The sequence below is a fragment of the Solanum pennellii genome, chromosome 7 (genome assembly GCF_001406875.1).
Source record: "Solanum pennellii chromosome 7, SPENNV200".
Taxonomy (NCBI): domain Eukaryota; kingdom Viridiplantae; phylum Streptophyta; class Magnoliopsida; order Solanales; family Solanaceae; genus Solanum; species Solanum pennellii.
In genome coordinates, this window is record NC_028643.1 from 1,874,736 (window position 1) to 1,900,186 (window position 25,451).

The 25,451-nt window shown below is 30.0% G+C and overlaps 4 protein-coding genes across 4 annotated transcripts; 2 read left to right on the forward strand and 2 right to left on the reverse strand.

Annotated features, from left to right (window-relative positions):
• The first annotated feature begins 523 nt into the window (after nucleotides 1–523).
• LOC107025544 (kaempferol 3-O-beta-D-galactosyltransferase-like) lies at nucleotides 524–3,633 on the forward strand. The gene is made up of 2 exons (XM_015226328.2): nucleotides 524–1,001; nucleotides 2,594–3,633. The coding sequence occupies exons 1-2, from the start codon at nucleotides 524–526 to the stop codon at nucleotides 3,466–3,468; spliced, it is 1,353 nt and encodes a 450-aa protein (XP_015081814.1). The 3' UTR covers nucleotides 3,469–3,633.
• Nucleotides 3,634–5,454: 1,821 nt separating this feature from the next.
• LOC107024507 (protein DETOXIFICATION 16-like) lies at nucleotides 5,455–8,330 on the forward strand. The gene is made up of 8 exons (XM_015225493.2): nucleotides 5,455–5,709; nucleotides 5,899–6,443; nucleotides 6,521–6,607; nucleotides 6,685–6,741; nucleotides 6,826–7,064; nucleotides 7,636–7,754; nucleotides 7,830–7,916; nucleotides 8,064–8,330. Exons 1-8 carry the CDS (start codon nucleotides 5,455–5,457, stop codon nucleotides 8,142–8,144), a joined length of 1,470 nt encoding a protein of 489 aa, XP_015080979.1. The 3' UTR covers nucleotides 8,145–8,330.
• Nucleotides 8,331–8,409: 79 nt separating this feature from the next.
• On the reverse strand, nucleotides 8,410–11,498 carry LOC107024727 (protein DETOXIFICATION 16-like). Its single transcript, XM_015225711.1, has 7 exons — nucleotides 11,253–11,498; nucleotides 9,909–10,453; nucleotides 9,703–9,789; nucleotides 9,317–9,612; nucleotides 9,100–9,218; nucleotides 8,787–8,873; nucleotides 8,410–8,445 (listed from the first exon to the last, which is right to left on the reverse strand). Exons 1-7 carry the CDS (start codon nucleotides 11,496–11,498, stop codon nucleotides 8,410–8,412), a joined length of 1,416 nt encoding a protein of 471 aa, XP_015081197.1.
• A 7,691-nt stretch (nucleotides 11,499–19,189) lies between these two features.
• On the reverse strand, nucleotides 19,190–21,651 carry LOC107025470 (transcription factor MYB36). Its single transcript, XM_015226255.2, has 3 exons — nucleotides 21,482–21,651; nucleotides 20,872–21,001; nucleotides 19,190–20,269 (listed from the first exon to the last, which is right to left on the reverse strand). The coding sequence occupies exons 1-3, from the start codon at nucleotides 21,615–21,617 to the stop codon at nucleotides 19,435–19,437; spliced, it is 1,101 nt and encodes a 366-aa protein (XP_015081741.1). The 5' UTR covers nucleotides 21,618–21,651; the 3' UTR covers nucleotides 19,190–19,434.
• Nucleotides 21,652–25,451: the final 3,800 nt, after the last annotated feature.

Below are 25,451 nucleotides of genomic sequence, written 5' to 3' on the forward strand. Positions count from 1 at the left end.
ATTTCTTACAGAAGAACTATTAGATGATGAAAACAAAGTGTGGTGGATTAATATTTTTTATCCAATTTATAAAGGGAGAAATTAAGTACATGAAAGGTTTGTGCATGAATGTGTTTAATGGTAAAAGCTAAAAAAATTTAACAATCAAATTCATTAAGAAATGGAAAATGATAAGTTGTAACATCTAATCATGTATTTGGTCTAGTTTAATTGTCATTATTGATTTAATTTTAAAAATTAGTAAAAGATTTTTTAATTTAAAAAATTAGTGAAGGCCATTTTCGTAATCTAACTTTAAACTTAAAATCTTCCCACTTATAATAACATATGATAATTTCATTATATAAATTACAACCATACAAAAAACCTATAAAACCTCCTATTTTAAAGCAACTTTTTTATACTAATTATATAAACTTCTAGGCTAAGAATGTTTACAATTTTTTTTTTTACTCTCTCTCCATATTATTTTTATTCTATTATCTCCTCCAAGAATTAAAAAAAAAGAAGAAGAAACACAAAAATGTCTAATTTTCATGTTGCTGTTATAGCATTTCCTTTTGCAACACATGCTGGGCTTTTATATGGACTTGTTCAAAGGCTAGCAAATACATTACCAAATGTGACATTCACATTTTTTAGCACAAAAAATTCGAATTCTTCGATTTTTAATTCACAAAATTGTTATAGTAACACAAATGTTAAGCCCTACGATGTCTCTGATGGCGTCCCAAAGGGTCACGTGCTCGGAGGTGGTCTCGAGGAGATTATAGGATTATTCTTCAAATCCGCGAAGCAAAATATTGATAATGCTATGATTTCTGCTGAGAATGACTCAGGGAAAAAAATTACATGTGTTATTGCTGATGCATTTATGTGGTTTACTAGTGATATGGCTGAAGAGTGTAATGTTAATTGGATTCCTGTATGGACTTCTGCAGCTGGATCACTATCTGTTCATGTTGATACTGATCTTATTAGAGAAAATGTTGGGATACAAGGTATTTATACATACATATATATATATATTATTAGTCGAAATGACAGAATCCATAAAGATTATTCAATAGTTGAACATCATAGTGTTTTTCCATTCATTATGAATGAAATGGGAAAAATGACAAAATATACTCCTGAAATATCGTAAATAGTATGCATATATATATATATATACTCTCTGTTATACTTTTGGAACATTGATACTGATCTTATTAGAGAAAATGTTGGGATACAAGGTATTTATATATACATACATATTATTAGTCGGAATGACAGAATCCATAAAGATTATTCAATAGTTGAAGATCATAGTGTTTTTCTATCCATTATGAATGAAATGGGAAAAATGACATATATACCCCTGAAATATCGTAAATTTATATGCAGATATATATACTCTGTTATACTTTTGAAACATTGATGAGCCTGTTATACAAAAGTTAGAGCATATATGCCCTTCACTCTAACAGAAGACTGATTACGGATACATGACACAATCTTTATCGTCGATCCAATATTTAATAAAGGCATAATACATAAATATGCTCTTTAACTTTGCCTCATTTCACATTTATGCCCTCCAAATTTGGGTGTCCACAAGTAGACACTTAAACTTGTATGGACAAGTAGACACAAACGTCCTGTATGACATCCTACATGAAAATTTGTGTCATACGTGTACAAGTTTGAGTGCCTATATGTGCACACTCAAAGTTGGAGGGCATAAATGTAAAATGAGGTTAAGTTATAGGGTATATTTATGTATTATGCCTTTAATAAATGTCGGGTCGATGGATAAGATTATGACACGTGTATGTACGTTAGTTTGAAGGGTATATATACTCTATTTTTTGATGGTAAGAGCACCAATGTCTCAAAAGTATGACAGAGGGTATCTGCATCAAAGACACCAACAATGTCCCAAAAGTATAACAGGGTATCTACTTACCATTTTTCAATAGTTTGAGGGTACATTTGTCCTTTTTTCCGTTACTTAAGAGTATGAAATTGACTGATATTATGACGATAATAGGTAGGATAGATATCACTATAGGAAAAAGTTGATCATTGAAATGATAATCAATACAATATAAATAAAGATCTTTGTCATGTTCATGATGACTAAACATTGGATGAATGATAAGACTATAGTATATGAAGATATGTTGATGTTTCTGAAGTATGATCTAACTTTTCTTTTGATTTATTAGTGTATTAGCGCGATACGATAAAAATTATTCATTTATTTTTTGTTATTTATAGAGAACTTTGTCATGTTCATGATGACTGAACATTGGATGAATGATAAGACTATAGTATATAAAGATATGTTGATGTTTCTGAAGTATGATCTAACTTTTCTTTTGATTTATTAGTGTATTAGCGCGATACGATAAAAATCATTCATTTATTTTTTGTTATTTATAGAGAACTTTGTCATGTTCATGATGACTAAACATTGGATGAATGATAAGACTATAGTATATGAAAATATATTGATGTTTTCGAAGTACGATCTATCTTTTCTTTTGATTTGTTACATGTTGTATTAGCGCGATACGATAAAAATCATTCATTTTTTTTTGTTTCATAGGAATTGATGGACGTGAAGATGAAGTTTTGAATTTTATTGCTGGAATTTCTGAAGTAAGACTTGGTGATTTGCCTGGTGGAGTTGTTTCTGGTGACCTAAAATCGCCATTTTCGATGATGCTTCATAAAATGGGAAAAACCATAGGAAAAGGAAAAGCCATATCAATAAATTCATTTGAAGAACTAGACCCTCAAATGGTTCAATATCTCAAGTCAAAATTCAACAATATTCTTAATGTTGGTCCTTTTAATTTAACTTCACCACCACCTTTAGCAAATGTTGTAGACAAATATGATTGTATTGAGTGGTTAAATCATCAAGAGCCAAACTCTGTGGCATATATTGGATTTGGTACTGTTGCAACACCACCTCCTAATGAGTTAGAAGCAATGGCTCAAGCACTTGAAGACAAAAAAATTCCATTTCTTTGGTCAATTAAAGAGAATTTTATGTCACATTTTCCAAAAGGATTCTTGGAAAAGACAAGTGAGTATGGTAAAGTTGTACCATGGGTACCACAAGTACAAGTTCTTGAACATAGTGCCGTTGGAGTTTTTATAAATCACTCTGGATGGAATTCAGTACTCGAGAGTATAGCGTCTGGGGTACCTATAATTTGTAGGCCTTTTTTCGGTGATCATCATTTGAATGCTTGGATGGTTGAAAAAGTTTGGAAAATTGGAGTGAAAATTGAAGGTGGGGTTTTCACAAAAAGTGGTACAATTGATGCACTTGAATTTGTTTTGTCAAAAAATAAAGAGGAATTGAAGGAACAAATTGGGATGTATAAAGAACTTGCTTTGAAGGCTGTTGGAACAAGTGGGAGTTCAACTCAAAATTTCAACAATTTGGTTGAGATTATCACTTCTTGTTAGTGAAACTATGATATATTCTTGAAAAGGGGTTTCAATGATTAATTATTAATTCCACTTTTTTTTTTATATATATATGTATCAATTGTTATCATGAATTGATCATCAATATTTGTCCATGTAACATTTGTTTTTTTGGGAAAACATTTGTAATCAAATTGAAACTCATGAATTTCTAATCACGAAACAAACTCTTACCATTGCATCGATATAATTTACTCTCTCTGGTTAATTTGTGTTGCATACTTAAGACCGTTACATTTATGTTTTTAGAAGCGAATTTGTTCAAATAAAGACAATTTTTGTTGGAAAATTATCACCTCTTGCTTATGATCCCCTTGAAAGGGACTAGACTAATTCAATGTTTTGTTACTATGTGTGTTTTTGTAATACATTAATCAATTCAATTGATTTGTCATTAATTATATTTAGTAAATTATCAATGCTTGGTCATGTAATATTGTTTTCCTTTCTAGGGAAAAATATCTTATTTGATGAGTAATTAAATTGAAACTCTTTTAACTTTTTAGCCATTAAAAAATAACTTTTACTGTTATATCAAAACTCGCTTCCCCTAAAATACACTCAAAACAATGCTCGATTCCTATGAGTTTTCCATTTTTGTAAAATAACATAGACTAATCGTTACAAGTAATTATAAGGTATGAAAAATTCGAATTTTTGTTATAAAAATTCTAGAAATTCCAAAGTCACAAATCAAAAATATGCATAACAATATTTAAAGTTAGTGTAGGGCCTAAGCACTTTGATCTTTTGGTAAAGCAAGTCATCTTATCAGTTCAAATTTTCCCTACCCATTTTGCAATGTTAGATGCTGTTAGGGAGAAATGAAAAAAAAAAAGAATAACTTTTCAAAAATGTATTCCTAGCATGCCTAATAAGGATGGCAATCGGGGCGAGGCACGACAGGACAGGGCAGGTTGAGTTTAACCCACATTTTTTTCTAGCTCAGCTAACTCAGCCCACATAACATTTTTTTGTGTTTTAAATCCGCCTCGTGAAATATTAACTATTCTTGGTTATACATGATGGGGAAAATCTAATGAACATGGCTAGTCACAAAATCAACACAATACGGAATAACTTTGTCTACCAAAGCTAGAACAATACAAACAAGCTATTGATTCGACCCATTTTTACCTTAACAAGTTAAATTTCGGACAAGTTGGATCATGACCTGTTCATTGATTTGACTTATTTTAACAGGGTAGCTTTTTTGTTTTGATAATCATATCATTGGAGACAACTTGCACGCATCTTGATTAACTTCAAGAGCTATCTGTTACTTCCTTAAGTATCAGACAACTCTGTCCACCAAACCTTGAAGAGACCAACAAGCTAGCCTTTTCTTTTCATATAACCATAATATTTAACATCAATTTGCAATACACCTTGATTAATTCACAGATACCTACTACCTCCCACCAGTACCAATCAGGGGCAGCTCACGTATATTAATGACCTAAAGCAAAAATCAAACGGGGCCTTAAACTTAAATTGTTAATAACTTTTTGTATAATTGATTTTCTTCTAGTTTTCAATTGATAATATAACCATTCTTATTTCAAATTAATTTTCATAACATATAGTACTCCAAATATGTCAAAAATTTGTCTAACAAAAAGTTTACGATGAAGCCCCTTAAACTTGAGGGCCTAAGACACATGTCTTTTTTTCAACACTATCGAGCCACTGCTGGTACCGATATCGAATAACTTTGTTCTCATGGGGTGGTCCAACAAAGCTACCTTTTTCTTTTCATAACCATGATATTTCGTGTCCAACTTGCACATACCTCGACTAATACAGAGATAATATACCTACTACCTCCCACTAGTACGAAGGATAACTTTGTCCCCATGGGGGGTGGACATACATACAAACAAAGCTAGCTTTTATTGCAGTAGAGTACATATCCTCTGTTGTAAAATCATTGCTTTGTGGAGGGAAGACTTTGAGAAAAGACAAATGGATACACAAGACATTGAGTGTTCATTGATTAGAGAAACTGTAAATGAAGAAGAGTCCAAGAACCAGAAAAATGAAATTTTTGAAGAAATGAAGAGGTTATTGGTATTAGCAGGACCTCTTTTGACAGTTAATTTTTTACTTTATTGTTTACAAGTGATATCTATAATGTTTGTTGGTCATCTTGGAGAGTTACCTCTATCTGGTGCTTCAATGGCTACTTCATTTGCCTCTGTAACTGGCCTAAGCTTGATGGTTAGTCCTTATTGTCATCTCTTATTGTTTCGTTTCTAATATGATCGTATCGATAGATCTTAAATGGACTTTTACCATCCACTTAAGGACATGTTGCATCCATAATTGATACATATCTTCATAGAGTTTTATTTTTTTAGTTATTTGATACGAACTTAAGTGGCGTTTTGTTATATCTGAATATCGTAGATGGGAATGGGAAGTGCATTGGAAACTTTATGTGGGCAATCATATGGTGCAAAGCAGTATCATATGCTTGGTATCCATATGCAAAGGGCAATGCTAGTGCTTCTACTGGTTAGTGTTCCTGTGGCTTTCGTTTGGGCTAATGCAGGGTATCTTCTCGTATTATTTGGACAAGATCCGGAAATATCAGCTGAAGCAGGAAGTTATGCGCGTTATATGATTCCAACTATTTTCGCGTATGCACTTCTGCAGTGTCATATGAGATTTCTACAAACACAAAACAATGTGATCCCCATGATGTTCAGCGCGGGGATCACTACTTTACTTCATATATTTACTTGTTGGATTCTGGTCTTTAAATCTGGCCTAGGGAACAAGGGTGCTGCTCTTGCTAACGCGATATCCTACTGGATTAATCTCTTGTTGCTAGCGGTATATGTCAGAATATCGCCTTCTTGTAGAAACACTTGGACTGGATTTTCAAAAGAGGCGTTTCGTGATATATGGAAATATATGAAACTTGCCATTCCTTCTGCTGTTATGCTCTGGTAGTGTTCTTTATCTATGTATATTCGTCCTTTCATAATGAACGAACGAATCAAATATTTTGCCTTTCGTGACACAGCTTAGAGATTTGGTCATTTGAGATGATGGTTCTGTTGTCTGGACTTCTTCCGAATCCAAAGCTAGAGACGTCGGTTCTTTCTATCAGGTTGCAGTTCTTCTTATGTCACACTAACTACTAATCTCTTAGTGTATCAAAGGGTTGATAATTTTGAAATGTTTCAGCCTTAATACATGTGCTATGGTGTATATGATTCCGTTAGGACTAAGCGGTGCCACGAGGTGAATCTCTTAGCATTTTAAAATCACCTTCTGTTGCATTTTTCCTTTATATGGTTTTGTATACTTAATTGGCTTCCTCCTCAGTGTAAGAGTTTCAAACGAACTAGGAGCAGGACGACCTCAAGCAGCTCGTTTAGCAGCTTGTACTGCAGTATTGTTAGTGGCTACAGAAGGGGTTGTTGCAGCAATTGTGTTGATTTCTGTTCGTAAACTGTGGGGCTACTGTTACAGCACCGAGGAAGAAGTAGTCGAATATGTAGCAGAAATGCTAGTCTTGCTAGCAGGATCCCACTTCTTAGATGGTATTCAATCTGTACTTTCAGGTTCGTTCAATATTTTACAATACGAGTTTCCTGTTGCTGTGTTTCAAGAATCTGTACTATGATTCTTTGATTTGTTTTAGGCTCGAGGAGCCTATAGGTTGGTACGTCCCGTGTCATATACTCAAAAATGTAAATGTACTACTTATAAAGGATCTTGTTGAATTAGGTCGTAGGTCTAACTCACACCCCAAAAGCTAGTTTAAAAGGAAGAGAATTATCCAAGCCTTATAAGGAGTCCACTCATCTCATTAACCACCGATATAGGACTTTTGTCATTCTTTAACACCCCACCTCACGCCCAGTACTAGTATCTGGTGCGTGGGCAATTTCTATTTTGGAGGCTCCAACATCGGGTGAGACGGACGCTGCTCTGATACCATGTTGAATTAGATCTGACACACATCTGGCAACACTTTTGAACTCAAGAACCCATTCTATATTTGTTTTTCAAACACATACATATATGGTTCGACCCTGAAACACTGAGTTCTTCTGAATCCACAAACCCCCATGGTTGAATTTGCCACTAGAGTTTAAATGACTAGTGACCTTATTAGCTATCAAATTACAGGTACTGCGCGAGGGTGTGGATGGCAAAAGATTGGAGCAGTTGTTAACTTGGGAGCTTATTACCTTTTCGGAATACCTGCTGGTGTTACATTAGCTTTTGTCTACCATATCGGTGGAAAGGTACGTACATATCATTTCCTTAGCATTTCCCTCTTCCAAACTATAGGAAGATCTTAACGATGATACGATTTTCAGGGACTATGGTTGGGTATTACACTTGCCCTTTTTGCACAAGCACTACTTCTTTTTGTAGTTACTCTGCAGACAAACTGGGAAAAAGAGGTAAATTCATGTTTAACTCGGTTATATTCTTGAATTGTGTTACCATCTCATCGTAAAGTTTAAATGGAAGAACGATTACTTTTAGTTACTTAATTATATTATGTATCAACACAGTAATAATGCAGGTCTTTTTTTTGAGTTCTGTAGGCAAATAAGGCAGCTGATAGGGTGGTTCCAGAGCTAGTTAACATAGAAGAAAATGCAGAATTGACACTTTCAAGAGACTAAACCAACATGTAGAAATGTTTAAAACCGCGATTTCTAAAGCTTTCTTTAATATGTGGCAAAATTTGCCTTTTCTCTTACTCTCTTGAAGTCGATGTCTAGTTAAACGCTGTTACATAAAATGAAACGGAAGGAATGTTTAGTTTGATAAAAGAATAAACACAAAAACAATCCTAAAACTTTTTTCGATGATCTGACATGAGTGTTGCAATATTTTTGGAGAGTTTTAAGCAACATTGATTTGGATGTAGCATGAAATTGATATGCTTTATGCTTGAGTCACCCTAACTGCTGCTTTCTTTACCTACAAAAACACAACAAACTTGCATTATCTACAATGATTCCTTGATCGTGATCACCGTTGCTCAGACTCTCCAAAAATGTTGGTGTATCCGTGTTTGAATCCTCAAAAAAACGCACTACTTTGGAGGATACAACACGTACCCGGTAGCATCTTTGAGGACTCCGAGCAACACATGAGATTTGGCTATGTTGCTCAGACTCTTCAAAAAGTATTGTCACACTCGTGTTAGATCCTTAAAAGTGTACTACTTTTAGAAGATCTGACACGCACCTGACGACATTTTTGAAGAATCCGAGCAAGTTGAAATTGAAACGAGCCTTGAAAAGGAGCAAAAAACTAACCTGTTTATCCCAATTTGTTCTCAGAATAACAACAGAATAAATCACAACTTGAGCAGAAATGGCCAGAATGATTCCCAACCAAAGTCCCTTTTGCACAATTAGACAAGTAAATATATACATCAATTTTTTTGCCACATAGTTCAACTCATATACAATAAAGAGTATAAGTTCTACGCACTGACGTTGTAATTAAAAATTAACAACACGAGAATAGAGTTGATAACATAAGAAAATCGTAACACTCTGTCAGTGCATATAACTTAAACTCGAGAATATAATTCAATGAAAATGAAATATGTGAAAGTAATAGTACCTTTCCTCCAAAATGGTATACAAAAGCTAACACAATACCAATTGGTATTCCCCACAGATAAAAGGCACCCAAATTAACATATGCACCTATCTTTTGCCACCCACATCCTCTAGCAATACCTGAAATATTTTTTTATAAGGTCAATGACGAAGCTATAAATTTCGTTAAGAGTATTCAAGATTATAATATTTGTCTCATATACACAATTTAGACAGACCTGAAAATATAGATTGATGTGCATCTAAGAAGTGAGATCCTGCTAAAAAGAAACACATTTTCCCAACATATTTCACTATTTCATCTTCATTGCTATAGCAATGGCCCCAGACTTTACGAATCGAAACCATGACAATAGCTACTAGAATGCCTTCTGTAGTAGCTAAAACTGTTGCAGTACGTGCTACAAGACGAGCTGTTTTTGGTCGTCCAGCTCCCAATTCGTTGGAAACTCTTACGCTTGTAGCTCCACCTAGTCCTTGAGGCAACATATGTACCATAGCAGATGTATTAAGGCTGGAAAAATTAAGCAATAGTAACGTTAGACCGGGTAATCAAACATGATGTTGGCAAAGTGAAATCGATGTGTTGAAAAAACTAACTAACCTGATGGAAAGAACTGAGGTTTCTAGTTTTGGATTAGGAAGAAGACCAGACAACAGAACCATCATTTCAAACGACCATATCTCCAAGCTAAGTTTCAAAAGATGGAAAAGAGTCAAACAGACATTACGTTGCTCTGACTCTTCAGAAATGTTATCAGGTGCGAGCAAACACAATGACTAGATTATAGGAAAGGAGTTGAGGAATACCATATCATAACAGCGGAGGGAATTGCTAGTTTAAGATATCTCGGGATATCAGAAAATGCTTCAGTTGAGAAACCGGTCCAAGTACTTTTGAAGGAAGGTGAGATCTTAATATACGCAACTAAAGAGAACACGTTAATCCAGTAAGACGTAGCATTAGCCAGAGCAGCTCCTCTGCTTCCAAGCCCTGATTTGAGTACAAGAATCCAACAACCAAAAACATGCAGCAACGCGGTGCCTCCTGCAGTAAGCATCATAGGTACAACATTGTTTTGAGCTTGTAGAAACCTAATCTGGCATTCGAGTAGTCCATATGCAAAGATGCTCGGTATCATGAATCGTGCATAAATTCCTGCTTCAGCTGCTATTTCTGGATCTTGTCTCAATATTACAAGAATACGCCCTGCATTAGCCCAAACACAAGCAAGTGGTATGCTAACCAAAAGATTAACAAACATTGCCCTTTGCATATGAATACCAAGCATATGATATTGATTTGCACCATATGATTGACCACATAGTGTTTCCAATGCACTTCCCATTCCCATCTGATAAAAAACGCGTACATAAAAAAAGTTAGAAACTACTTAATATAACTATATAACGTCTCACTATAGCAACCACCAAAATTTTTATACAAACGACTCTGTTATAAAGTGTTCCATACATAGTTAGACCTCTTTATAACAACGTTCACTAGAACAACACGTCTCACTATAGCAACCACCAAAATTTCCATACAAACGACTCTGTCATAAAGATGTTCGATTCATATCCAGTAACTATGTTCCATACATATATATAGTTAGACCTCTTTATAACAACGTTCACTGGAATAACACGTCTCACTATAGAAACCACCGAAATTTCCATACAAACGACTCTGTTATAAAGATGTTCGATTCACATCCAATAACTATGTTGCATACATATATATGTAGTTAGACCTCTTCATAACAACATTCACTAGAACAACACGTCTCACGATAGCAACCACCAAAATTTCCATACAAACGACTCTGTTATAAAGATGTTCGATTCACATCCAATAACTATGTTCCATGCATACATATAACTAGACCTCTTTATAACAACATTCACTAGAACAACACGTCTCACTTTAGCAACCACCAAAATTTCCATACAAACGACTCTGTTATAAAGATGTTCAATTGACATTCAATAACTATGTTCCATACATATATATAGTTAGACCTCTTTATAGCAACATTCACTAGAACAACAACCAAATGTTCTTTTGAATACGACTTCTATATTATGTTATACTGTATGTTCTCCATAACAATATTTCGATGTAAAAAAGAAGAAGTTAGAAGTAAGACTAACCAACAAGCCGAAGCCGGTGACAAAGGCAAAGGAAGTAGCCATTGAAGCACCAGAAAGAGCTAACTCTCCTTGATGACCAACAAACATAACAGAGATAACTTGTAAGGAATATAACAAAATATTAACTAACATCAAAGGCCCAGCCAATACCAATAACTTCTTCACTTGTACAAATATCTCTTCATATTTTCTCTCAATTCCTAAATTGGGACACTCAAGTTCTTCTTTCCTTTTTTCAATATCCATTCACTAGGAAAAAAAACACAGGAATTAGCGACAGATAAAATAAAAGTCATTGCTAAATTATAAAAAAAATTACGTCACATATGAGTTATAATTAGTGACGGATTGACGATAAAGTTCATAACTAATTTCAGGTTTTTTTTTCCTTAGTGATGTTGTCAACTAACTTTTTAGTACGTGTATATTTTGATCGTTAATACGATATATTTAAGGGATGTTACTACAAAAGAGTATTTATATTCTTGACCATGAAATATAATAATTGCTAGTTGACTCTTATCATGATTATATTGTTTTTAAAAAAATTGTTTAAAGTTAAGTATGGTGGTGGCTAAAAGGGTCAAGTTTTATGATGAATGAGTTTACATTTTGTTAAATTACTATATAATATAAAGTCGTTTTCAGTATACAGAAAGAAAAAAAAATTACAATATAAAATAAATATAAGATCCTTAGTAAGATCTTTTTATTTTTTATAATAACGTATGTAGTATAATTTTTTATTTGGAGGGGGGTGGGGTGGGGGAGCATGCAAGCTAATGTTGAGTTTTTATGGAGAGAAAAATAAAACTTGTATTGAGAAAAATGAAGTATTTCATGGTAATATTATTTTTTATTATTATTTTGGAAGGTAAGTTTATTTTAAGTGATATAATATTATAGAAATAGTATTTAAGTAAAAGGTAAATTAAACCTTAGCCTATTTGTGTTGGTGATGGATGGATTGATGCGACGTATCTAAGCGGAGGTCTCTTGGTATATGATATTTGCATTTGCAGATGACAAAGTTTTAATCGATGAGACATGTGATAGAGTTAATGATTGGCTGGAAGTTTGTCTAAGGATAGGAGACCGACCTTGAAGTCTAAAGGGTACGGATTGAGCAGGGCCAATACATAGTACTTGGAGTGCAAGTTCAACGATGGAACTCGTGTGGCAAATGTGGAGGTAATTAAGGATTGATATACAATTCATCACCAAGAAAGGAAGTTACAAGTATTTTGAGTCAATAACCCAAGAAAATTAAAAGATTGATAACGATATTACACATCGTATTATAACATAGTAAATGAAATAGAGGTTTGTGTGCACTCGATATCTTACACAATAATAAAAATTTTAATTATAGTGTCACAAAAACATTTTTTTTTAAAATTGCACTAAGTACGATCTATCTAAATTCATTCTTTTTGCAAAAAGTCAAACCTTAAGAGGTTAGCTTCTTTTTAAAATATTTTTGTAAAAAAACAAAATCTGTACGTTAATATATCGTAAAAATAATTATAATTAAAAATCAACCTCTCAAAGGTCGATATTTTACCAAACAAGACCTCCAGAGATTATTTATACCTTCTCTATTTTTAGAACTAACAAAATTAACCACTAGAGGTCGATTCTTTTTTTTAAAAAAAATAATCTTAAATTAAGTTTATCCTTCGAAAAAACATTTTATAGTAACTTATTTATTATATAATAGTTTGCAAACTATGCAAAACATGTAAATTACACTTAGATATATAAACGCCATCCAATGAGTGCATGACTAAGTAGCAGATGGAGACTAAATTCGATTTTAAATCTCCCCATAAGGGAGCATCACCTTCCAACCACTCAACCATGATCTTACGAATTTACTAAATTTTTTTTATAATTGAACATCCTTAGCATATACTCATCAAAAAAAAATTCATCATCACAAAACATGAAAACTCAAACATGTAGAGATGCCTACAATCATCAAATGCCAACTTTTTTCTTGAGTAATTGTTGAAAATAAAATAAAAAAAGTTGCACAAATTATCTAAGAACACATTAACCCCATTAATTATACATAGAGTGAATCTAACAAAAGAACATTTGTACAAAGTGTATATAAAAACTAATAAAAAAGCTTTAAAATAAAAAAGAAAGTACCAAGGTATATTGATGCTTGTCTTATTTCTTCTTTGGGAATTGAGCAATCAATTGAGTTAAGAGGAGAAGTAAAAAGGATGAATTAATGATAATGGGACTTTATTTTGGACCTATTTATAGTTGTAAACTTGTAATGTATTGTTGAAAATTGTACTAATAACCCTTTTGTGGTGATTTTAACTTTTGTCATCTAGAAATTTAATATAAGTTCTTTCCAAACTGAAATCATGTGTGAAATTTCTAAAGTGTCTTGGAAATTGAAATCATATTATACATAACTTGTGAAACATGTGATGTAAAATATATATATATTGATGTCCCTCAATTTTATTTTAATTTTACTTTAGTATAAATTAAAAATCAGCACAAAATAAGGATATTAGTATTAATGGCCCTTATATATTTTCTTTGACTTATTCTAATTATTACTTAGCTTCGTGTTTTTTTAAAGTCAAATTAATAAGAAATTTGATAAATATTTATATTTTCATCATATTGACATATTAAAATCTGTAAATTTATAGTATTTTTCGTATAGTTTTTGAATATTTAAACTTTTAGTTTATAATATTTAAGTTAATGTGACTTTAAAAATTAATTAAGTTGATTTTAGAAAAAGGTAACATAACAATTAAATTTTTTTTTTTTAACTTCATGTTTTTTTTTTTTTTGAGATTACAGATTTTTCCTCTCCCTATGTTCACTTTTCTTGTCCAAATACATTTCACTATTCCTTATATATATATATTAAATGAAGTGAATATTTATCCTCTGATTTTGTTTTACATGTTACATTTTTTTTCACTCAACTTTTAAAAGACATTAATTAAAAGAGTAAGTTAACTAACTTATCATTATCCATTTATCTCAATTCAATAATATTTTCTTTTTTTTCATTATTGTAAATAATTTTTGTTATTTATTGAATAAAAGGTGCTGAAATTAATATTTAATTTAATTTTAATATTTAGAATAACAACTATTTGTATCATTATTTTTTATTTATTTATTAATTAATAATAAATGGTATTCTTTAATTTCAAAATTGACGACAATAAAGTGGTATTATCATAATTATTTTTTTCTTATTATATAAAAGAGAGTTTGAGTTGAAGCAGACATGTTAGATAATCATCAATGTGCCTGCTTAAATAAGGATATTTCCAGAACAACTTTTAAAAATAATATTTTATATTATTTTAATTTAATTTAATTAATATATATTTTTTTTTCGAAATTATGAGACTCAGAGGTGCTGTAATTGATAAGAGTTGAGATTATAGAATAAATAAATGCATTGTTTGTATAATTCTTCAACTTCTTTGTGCACATTGTAACAATAAATAATCCTTTTTCTTCTTGGAAAACTACATTTATTGATTTTTTACAAAAATATATTTAGTATAATTTTATAACTTTTAATTTAACAATTAGTATAATTTTTGTAACTTTTAATTAAACAATTAGTCTATTGCCACCTAGTCAAGATTCTTTGTTATCCATTTCAAAATAACCTCACACACACAAATCACATTCATATATACACACATGTATTAATTATAGCAATGTTATTTGTTATAAAAAGGTGTCAAGTCACCTTGATTATTGTATAAGTGTTAATTAACCTTACATACTAATTTTTAAAAATTTTTTACAGTTTATTGGGTGATTGTAGATAATTAAAGAAAATCTATATTTTATGTGATTTTTTTTGTTCGATATTTTCATTGGATACTTATTAATTTAAATTTCACATTACGAGATATTTTTCGGATAAAACTCTCCTAACAATTTAACATGTACCTTAGTACCTAAACAAATTGATGAAATCCAAAAGTCACTCCAAGAATTACTTAACATATATAATCATACATAACATGTACCAAAATACATAAACAAATTCATGTAATAGCAAAAGTAACTCTAAGAACTACTAACATTACCCGGAACGTAACATATTTCGTCCGTCCCTAATTACTTGTTCATTTTTAAATTGACACTGTAGACATACAAATTTTATTGGATTTAATTCATATATAATTTGAATGAAATTCATGTTTATTTGGGTTGAAGGAATAATTTGGGTTTTACAAATAAATAAGTTTATTTTTATTAAATTCAAGTTCAAGTTTCATTTCACCTTAAAGCCCAAACTCATAAACTCAAAACCTTGAATATATATCTCGAATACTCAACACTTAGCTTGAATAACAGATAAACCATAAAAAAGAATATTAGAATACACCAAAGAAATCACGTAATATGCATAATGATTTGTTTCCAAACCTAAAAGGACTCAACAATCAAAACTCATAAACTTAAAAATCTTAGATATCTGTCTCGAACACTCAACATATAACTTGAATAACAGATAAATCAATGAAGAAGAATATTAGAATACACAAAAGAAATCACTTAATATGTATAATGATTTGTTTACCAACACAAAGAAGCAAAAACTAAAAGGACACAAAAATCAAACCTCATAAAATCAAAACCTTGAATATATATCTCAAATACTCAACACTTAACTTGAATAACAGATTAACCATAAGAAAGAATATTAGAATACACCAAAGGAATCACGTAATATGCATAATGATTTGTTTCCAAACCTAAAAGGACTCAACAATCAGAACTCATAAACTTAAAAATCTTGGATATCTGTGTCAAACACTCAACATTTAACTTGAATAAAAGATAAATCAATGAGGAAGAATATTAGAGCATACAAAAGAAATCACTTAATATGTATAATGATTTGTTTACGAACGCAACAAGCAAAAAACTAAAAGGACACAGAATTCAAAACTCATAAACTCAAAATCTTGGATATGTCTCGTATACTCAACTTTTAACTTGAATAACATATAAACCACTGGGGAAGAATATTAGAATACACAAAAGAAATCACTTAATATGTATAATGAATTGTTTACGAACGCAACAAGCAAAAAACTAAAAGGACTCAAAAATCAAAACTCATAAACTCAAAATCTTGGATATCTGTCTCGAATACTCAACATTTAACTTGAATAACAGATAAACCACTGAGGAAGAATATTAGAATACACAAAAGAAGTCACTTAATATGTATAATGATTTGTTTACTATCACAACAAGGAATCAGAAATTCAAACTAATTAACTCAAAACTTTGGATATATGTCTCGAATACTCAACACTTAACTTGAATAACAGATAAATCATAAGGAAGAATATTAGAATAAACAAAAGAAATCACTTCTCCAGGTAGAATCCTACTACCATTTTTCAAGAGACAAATTCCACAATCACCAATTCTTCTAAAAATTGATGGTTCAATAAAATCTGTAGAAGCAAATTCACCACAATGTATTTGAACATCATATACTCCATCAATAGTTGATGCTTCATTCACAATTTGGACTGTATATTGAGGTATATGAAGACCATTAAATCCTGATGGGCCTTGGTATATTTGTATATCTGATGGACAACATTTTCTTATATTGTCAAGCCCACCTAAAAAAAAAATTAAAAAAAAATCATGCAAGTAGAATAATAACAAGAAGTTAAAAGGGCAATGAAACTTTTCATTTTCAAATTTATACTTTATTTGGTTATATTTGGTTATATGCATATCGCGGTCTCGATTAATTCGATCTGTTAGGTTTATTTTATGAAAAAACACTTTGTATTATAATTGTGGGTTAATGGCGAAAGAACAGTATTCATTCCACCGCAATTCTTATTGATTTTATTTTCAAATTCTAATTTATGTTTAATGGTTATGCTATGAAAAATATATAGAATTGGTGTGAGTCAATTATATATTTAAAAAAAAATCAAATACTCAATACTTCTGAATATAGAAAAAAGAAAACTATATTTGTCTATGTATAAAATTTCCTAGAAGGAATTAAGTTATTTATAGTGTCAATATATAAAAATTAAATTCAAATGTAAGTCCCATCTAAATTTTGAGATACTTCTTTCATATTTGACCAAATTTATAAAATCTGATTATTTTGAAGGATATTTTTATCATATATTTCATTCAAAGTACCTTTAATCCAAAACTCCAACTTTTCACTCAAAATTTTGAACAAATTAAACACCTTAATTGTCCAAAATAATCACTTCATTTTATATTATTAAAAAACAATTTTAAATTTCTAAAAGCATTATCAAACAAGCTCTATAAGGTGAAAGCAAGAGATGATAAGGAGTGCTTTCTTTTTAACGAGTCTTATACGAAACAAATTTAAATTAATTAAATTCTAGTACAGATATCAAATGCTACACAGAATTTAAAAAATAAAATCAAACAACAAGAAAATAAATCGCAAAAAATACAATCAATTAACTAAAACAAGAGAAATATAGTGATATAAGGTAAAGAATTACATACATGAAGTTGTGAAGGGGAAGAGAAGCAAAAACACAAAAATTAGCCATAATTTTTTTCCATAGCTTGATGAAGGATGAAGCATGAGGAAAAATCTTTGACAACTTTGATTTAGTGTGAAAAATTAAAAATATAAAAATATTTTGGTTTGTGAATTTTGATGTCAAAATTGTTATATATATAATAATTATTATTATTATTATTATTTTGAATTTTAAAGATATAATGAGGAGAAAAAACGTGATTCTTGATACTTTTGGAATGATGAATTGAATAATTATCCAAGTGGCTAGATATTAATCCATTTTAATTAAGAAATGCTGAATAATACACTAGCTGTTACACATTAATATTCCTAAAAAATTGGTAAGAAAATAACAATTTTCACATTCTTTTTGTTTTTGTAATCTCCCAAGAAAAAAACATCAATTATATTTTGATTTTAAGTGATATATATTGTTAGTATAAAGAATTTTCACATTATTAAATCATCCTTAGATATTGTATCAAGTAAATTTCAGATTTCATATATTAAGGATGCTTGTTTAAAATTCAAAAAAATAAAAATAAATAATTAATATATATATACCAACTTATATACAAGTAAAATTCACTAATAACAATATTTAGCTATTGTATTTGAAAAATTCAAGAGTTTTTTTTTTAATGCAATTTGAAATTCAAGAAAAGTGACCATTCTTCAATGAAATAATCGAAAAATGACCAGAGACGTTATTTATAAAATATATAATACTTTAGGTTAAAATACAATGAGTCAATGAAAGAAATATCAATTATATTCATTTTATATCTAAAATTTATTATATCAATTTATTCAAATTCGCAATACAAAAAGGCATTGTTAAGAGGAGAGTTTTTCATTAGATGTTTCTTCATTACCTAGACTCAAAATACGGAATATTAAAATTTTATTCATCCCACCACAGACTCGATGATAACTCATATCTCTTTTGTTAATTTCTCCTTTGTTCAAGAAATTAAGTCTTTCCAAAAAAAAAATGGGAAACAATTTCACATACATTAAAGTTGTAATTCACGTTCATTATGTGGAAATTTGGTTGGTTTTGTCTTGTAGTCTTTGGAAGAATAATTCAATTTCAAGTCTAAATATATAATTAAAACATATAGAGAGAATTTATACTATTTATATGTGTTAAATATTATTTTCCATACGTAACGAAATTTCTAGCTTTATTGTTAACCAGACAACAACAACTACAATAAAAGTAAGGAGATATATACAAGAACGAGCCTCGAGCCTTAGCTTAAAGCAAATAGTTAGAATAATGTTCGATGACTAAGTGTATAACATACATATTCAAACTCGAGCTAGTTATGGAGATAGGTTTTTAAATCGTGAATTGAATATGTTAACTCTCAAAATGGACTTTAGATGCATAGTATTACTATATGGTTTTACATTAAGATAACACAACAAAAACAAAACTAAAAACAGTCATGTCATACAAGTTATTTGGCTAGCTAAATGACAAAGAGAAAGCATTATTCACACAAAAAAATTTACAACATTTAATTAATTTACTCACAAGCTTTCCCTATTTCCCCTTTGCAATATTATCAAATACCTCTCTACACCCTCATAATTAAATATTTATTATTGCAAATTATATCCTAATGCATAATCTTGATACATTCCTTCATGAGAATTCTGAAGAATATTTGAAGATGAACCCCAAGAGTTTGATGAAGAAGCTGTATTTGTATCAAAATCATTAGACCACCATGCCATATTGTCCCTTGATCCATCATCCATCTCTTTAAAACAATCGAATTCGGAACCTATTTGTTGATTCTCTGAATGCATATTTAGGCCTATTGATCCCTTGTTGTTGAGAATTAGGTCATCAATCTCCAGCTGAGTGAAACCCTGAACGCCCTGAATTTGGATCTCTTTCGCGTTTTCTTGTCCTATGTTTGTGTCAAGAACATTTTTTTGATTGTTGTTGAAGTCATTAATTGGACTAATTTTTTCCACTTGAACATTCACCTTAGTACTAGCAAATTCATTGATCCCAACTTTTTGACCTAGTTCATGAGCATGGTTTTCACTAGGGTTTATCGGTGTGTAAAGGGGTGATTGATTCTCATTTAAGCCATTAGATTGTAGGGTTTGGATCATTTTTTGTTGGAGAGGGGTTAACTTAGGCCAAAGTGATGGATTATTATAGAAAGAAAGAGGATTTTGTAGGGTTTGAAGTTGCATGTGAAGTTGAAGCCTTTCTAGAGCTGAGTTGCTTAGGTTTTGTAATAATGGATTTTCTTCTAATCCATTTATGTCCTTAAGATCTTGGCCACCATTAGCAAGCAATAATCTATTCATTTGAGATTGTTTTCTTTTTCCAAGAAGCTTCTTCTTCAGTCTAGTGTTCCAATAATTCTTGATATCATTATCTGTTCTTCCAGGAAGTTGTGCAGCTATTATAGACCACCTAAAGTTTTCACCAAAAAAGGGGTTTTAAACACAATCAGATTAAGTTCGTTCTGAGACATAATATAATTAAATAATCAGAAGTATACTTTCTCTAAAAACTTAATCAGTTTTTCAGATGATCGTCACAGACTTAAACAAAGTTAATTAAACCTAAGAAAGTAATTTGGATCATCAACAAGCAACATGAAGAAGAGGTCTAAGAGAACAAATAATATGATCTCTCTATCGGCCTTAAATTTCATACGAGATGGTCATCGACTTAAACAAAGGGTTTTAGACATAATCAAATAAAGATTGTTTCAATACATAATATAATTAGATAAATAAAAGATTGTTTTCTCTGACATGTTAAATGATGCTTTCAGATGAGATGATCGTCACAGACTTGAACAAAGCTAAACCATGAGGATCATGAGCAAGAAACATGAAGAAAAAGGTCTTAATAAAAACCTCATAGAGAAGAGTGAAATTAATTCATAACAATTATCTCTTAACAACAAAGACTAAAGGACAAAGTAATTTAGTTGGATTTCCATTATTATTTTGTTGTTATTGTTTTGTGTTTATCTATGAAATGAAATAAATAAATAAATATATTACCTGCTGCCAATACTTATATAGAGGCTACAAATGATATTATCTTCTTCTTCAGTAAATCCACCATGTTTAATATTAGGTCTTAAGTAATTCAACCATCTTAACCTGCAACTCTTCCCACATCTCTTAAGCCCTACAACAACGATAACAACGTCTCAGTTACAAACAAGTTTTTCGAGGAATTTTAGGTTTTTCTTAGGCCCTAAAATTAAATTTAAACATCATTTAATCAAATTAGTCCAAAAAAAAAACTCCTAATAATTAAGGTTTAAAATTTTATAAAATTTTGCATGTGTTTAAGCCCTAACAACAACCAATACGTCTCAATTCCAAACAAGTTTCAAATGAATATTTGTTAAGCCATAAAAACAATATTTTTTTTTAGAAAATTATCAATCAATATAGTCTTGAAAAACTCTCAAATAATTAAGGTTTGAATTCTAATGAATTTCCATGTGTCTTACTTAAGCCCTACGACAACAATAATAACTACGTCTCAGTTTCAAAACAAGTTTCCTTTGGTCTTTCTTAAGCCCTAAGAAATATTATTTTTAAAGGTATTTTTCGATCGAAACAATCGATACATAGAGAGACAAATAGAAGAATTTGATACCTATTTTTTGGGGAAGAGCAATCCAATTGTTACCAGTGCCATTTTCTTCAATATATGCCTTTAGTGTTGCATCTTCTTCTGGTGACCATGGTCCTTTTTTCACATTTGCTTTGTCACAACATGGAGCTCTCCCCATATTTTTTTTTAATTTTTTTAATTTTTGTTGCTTCCAAATTCTTTTTTTCTTAATACTTTGAAATATTTTGTGATAATTGTTGATTTGAAATATTTTGAGAAGAGAAGACTTGATTTTATAGGTAGAAAAAGAGTGGATGATCAATGATGTCATACTTTTGAAAAACCAAAAAAGTCTTCTCATTTCTCTAGGGTTTTATCTGTCATTGTTGGATTGGCTCACTACTAATATTATTCTATTAATAACATGACAAATTACTATTGCAAATTTCTCTCAAAATATTGTATTAAAATTGTGTATCTTTTTCTCATTATATGTTGTTTTATTATGTGGATGAAATTCTAAAATCAAGAAAGAAGGCTCCATTCTCTTAGTTTGTCACCAACGGTGCCCTAACATTTTTTAATATTTAATCATGCTCGAATTCTTTAAAAATATCAGTGTATGCCTGACGAATATTCTATAAGTAATGAATTTTTCGATGACCTGATAAAATTATTCTTAAAGAGCCCAAACAATAACATAAATATGCAATATCCTGATTAGATCATGTTTTGTTCGTTGTTTATTCATTTATGAAAGAATTTGAGCATCCAATCGAATTTGATGGACTAAATTTATAGAAACGCAAGGTAAGAGTAGCGCGATCATATATGTTTTAAGAAAGATAAGGGCAAAGGATAAAATAAGTTGAGTCGAAAAAAATAAAATTTATCACAATTTGATCTAATATTATACGAAAGAATCTGAGATTCAATCTATATTCTAAAACCTTAAGACAATAGGTGAAAAATTTTGGGACATTATAAGTCCCTTTTAAATTTTAGAGCAAATGATTTGTTTTAGAATTTGATGAAAATTTGCTTAAAACAATAATGAAAAAAAAAAGTGAAATAAATTGAGATGGATAGACATATTTATGTGAGTAAAACTATTTGGACATTAACTTGATAGACATTTTATGTCAGCCAACTTGCATATATTGACAATGCATACATATTTCATTTTCTTTATTTTTCGAATCGAGAGACTATTAGAAATAATTTATTTATACACAAATCAAGATAGCAACAAGATATGTGATACTTTATCTTCTATAAATTTTATTTATAAAATTACACTACTTATTTGTTGTTTGATGGATCGATTGTTATTGCGAACTATAGTCGGCTAGTAGATAATTACTATTACTCGTCAAAATGTTTCAAACAATAATACATATATACCTAATGCAATCTCATAGAAAAGGTGTGAATAGGATGATGTACTGTACGCGTACATTACACACATATACTTTATTTCCAAAAGACCCTCGCTTCTGAAAAAACACAACAAATTGGGTATGAAAAGGAAATACCATGTAAAGAAATCATGTTAAAAATAATAAGAAAAATAATAATAGAAACAACAAATAATATGATAAGTACATTAATGGTAAATAGTTGAAGAACTAACTAAGTGAACGGGCTGGTTCGAGCCTCGAGTATGAAGATGTTAAAAAAGTCATGATCGGAGCGTCATCCTGAAATGAGCTTTGCAATTCACAATTCGAATTTAGTCGAATAAAAAAAAATTAACTGAGTGAGCGACATGCATTATTGTATTTACATTAGTTGGGTTATAAATTAAACCTAATTTTCAAATAAGTTGATTAGCACAAAATCGTGATGAATTGTTTATATTTAATAATTAAAAAAATAGTGTAAAAGTCATTTTCTATTTAGCCCCGTCATAAACGTACCTTAAAGTCTTCTTTAATACAATAAATTAATAACATCTTATCATATATATCAACGAGTTAAGTCGTTAATTACGGCATTAACGATAATTTACATAAATTAATTATTGTTGCTTTTAGACACCCTATTTGAAACAACTTGGCTAGGGTTTTCAATCAAGAACATGGAAATATCTCTTTTGAAAAAAATAGATATTAAGTTAAATGCATATTGATAGTATATAACAAATCTAATTTATTTTATATCGTCAGTGTAATTTAACATGTTAATTAGTGGCGTATCCACCTTTACTAAAGGGGTGTCAAGCGACATTCCTTCGTCGGAAAATTACATTGTATCTACATATTAAATTTTTGTTTAGTAAATGCATATATAAGCATTGACACCTCTTGACACAAGTTAATTATTTAGTTTGCTGGTTAAAGTGTTGCGAAAATTCCTTAAAAGTCATGGATTCTAGTCATACTTTCCTCATAATTATATTTTTTACTACTACTTTTAACACAACTTAATAATAATCCTGAGTCCGCTTATAATATTAAAAATCATTTGTTTTAGATTGTCAATCGATTTGTTGAATAGAGTACCTATAACTACCTTTTAACCAACATGCCAACACTCAAATCGAGATTTTTTCGTCTTAGGCTTTTTCGACTTACATTCTGTCAAAAATTTCATATTTTCGATATACATTCTTTGGAAAATTTCTATCGGTAAATTCACATTTTTTAGTATTATACCCTATCAATATAATAGAAATAGAGTTTAGAGAACACGTAGTGACATAGTCAGAAATTTGATACACAAGGACAACGACACTGTCAACAGAGTATGATTCTTTTTTAGCGTTCAATGTTTTTTTGGTTGTGCTAAGAATGTGTAAGAATTAGATATACATATCATAATAGTTAACATTTAACTATTGTACGCCACTATATATATTTTTCAGCTAAGGGTGTGCAATGGACCACTCTTTGCGACTTTGCGTCTAAGGTGGGTCCGCTCATTTTAAAGATTATAGAATATACGAAAATCTTATCTCTTCCGCTCCGAAAAATGTAAGAAAACAAAGAAATTATGAATACTTATTCTACGAAAAATCAAAGTTTTTTTTTCCAGAGAGAATATTAGAACTTCATTGACCTTGGTCCCTCTATTATATTATATTATATTATATTATATTATATTATATTATATTATATTATATTATGTGCTAATAAAAACATTTGTTTTATATATTAAACAAAAGATTATAAGGTCCAAAGAACCTCACTTGCATAGAAATAACAAGAAGAAAACTAACAAAATTTCTAAAGTTGTTTTAATAAATTAATTAATTAATAATCAAATTGAGTCAGATCTTTAGGAAGAAGAAAACATGTTTCTGTTTGTCTTTATTTATAAACAAGAATCTCTCTCTCTCCATTGACACTAAAACATTAATTAATTTTCATACATAATCAAAACTTGTTTTTATAAAAAATTATTATTTTAAAAAAATTTATATTTATAACAAGATAAGTATGGCTCTATGTTGGCTAAACATATATAACGTAATATAAAATGTGGTATCATTGGTGCTAGCTTAATTGACTTTACTTTATGTACCTAAATTAATATGATTGTCTTTGCATAATTAAATAGTTGGTCGGATTTATCGTTTACTTTTTTATATATAAAGTATATACATGAGTATACATTAATAGTTGTACTCATATATGATGTATATACATGATTATACATAAATTAGTATGGACTATACATATATATATATTTTTTTGGCGACTATTTTTAGTTTAAGTAACTGGTTGTGGTGAACGGTTATTTGGGTAAATTTTTAAAATTTATTATTTTTTTGTCTCAATTTATATAATGGTGTTTTGACTGATACAAAGTTTTTTAAAAAAAAAAATAAAGAAAGACTCTTTGAATTTTGTGATTTGGAATTAGTTATAAATATCTGCGTAACGATAAATCATCTCATTAAAAGTAAAATAGAAAATTAAAAAGTTAATTTTTTTCTAAATAAAAGTATGACATGACTTTTTTTTATAGACAAATTGACTATATATATGTGGGGGGGGGGGGGGGGAGG

Coding starts and splice junctions, on each gene's coding strand:
- LOC107025544 (XM_015226328.2), top strand. CDS start 524: ATGTCTAATTTTCATGTTGCTGTTATAGCATTTCCTTTTGCAACACAT. Junction 1,002..2,593: donor AGAAAATGTTGGGATACAAG/GTATTTATACAT, acceptor TTTGTTTCATAG/GAATTGATGGACGTGAAGAT.
- LOC107024507 (XM_015225493.2), top strand. CDS start 5,455: ATGGATACACAAGACATTGAGTGTTCATTGATTAGAGAAACTGTAAAT. Junction 6,608..6,684: donor ACGTCGGTTCTTTCTATCAG/GTTGCAGTTCTT, acceptor GAAATGTTTCAG/CCTTAATACATGTGCTATGG. Junction 7,755..7,829: donor TCTACCATATCGGTGGAAAG/GTACGTACATAT, acceptor TACGATTTTCAG/GGACTATGGTTGGGTATTAC.
- LOC107024727 (XM_015225711.1), bottom strand. CDS start 11,498: ATGGATATTGAAAAAAGGAAAGAAGAACTTGAGTGTCCCAATTTAGGA. Junction 9,790..9,908: donor CCCTCCGCTGTTATGATATG/GTATTCCTCAAC, acceptor TTTGAAACTTAG/CTTGGAGATATGGTCGTTTG. Junction 8,874..9,099: donor TATACCATTTTGGAGGAAAG/GTACTATTACTT, acceptor ATTGTGCAAAAG/GGACTTTGGTTGGGAATCAT.
- LOC107025470 (XM_015226255.2), bottom strand. CDS start 21,617: ATGGGGAGAGCTCCATGTTGTGACAAAGCAAATGTGAAAAAAGGACCA. Junction 21,002..21,481: donor TGCTCTTCCCCAAAAAATAG/GTATCAAATTCT, acceptor TCGTTGTTGTAG/GGCTTAAGAGATGTGGGAAG. Junction 20,270..20,871: donor TATATAAGTATTGGCAGCAG/GTAATATATTTA, acceptor TGAAAACTTTAG/GTGGTCTATAATAGCTGCAC.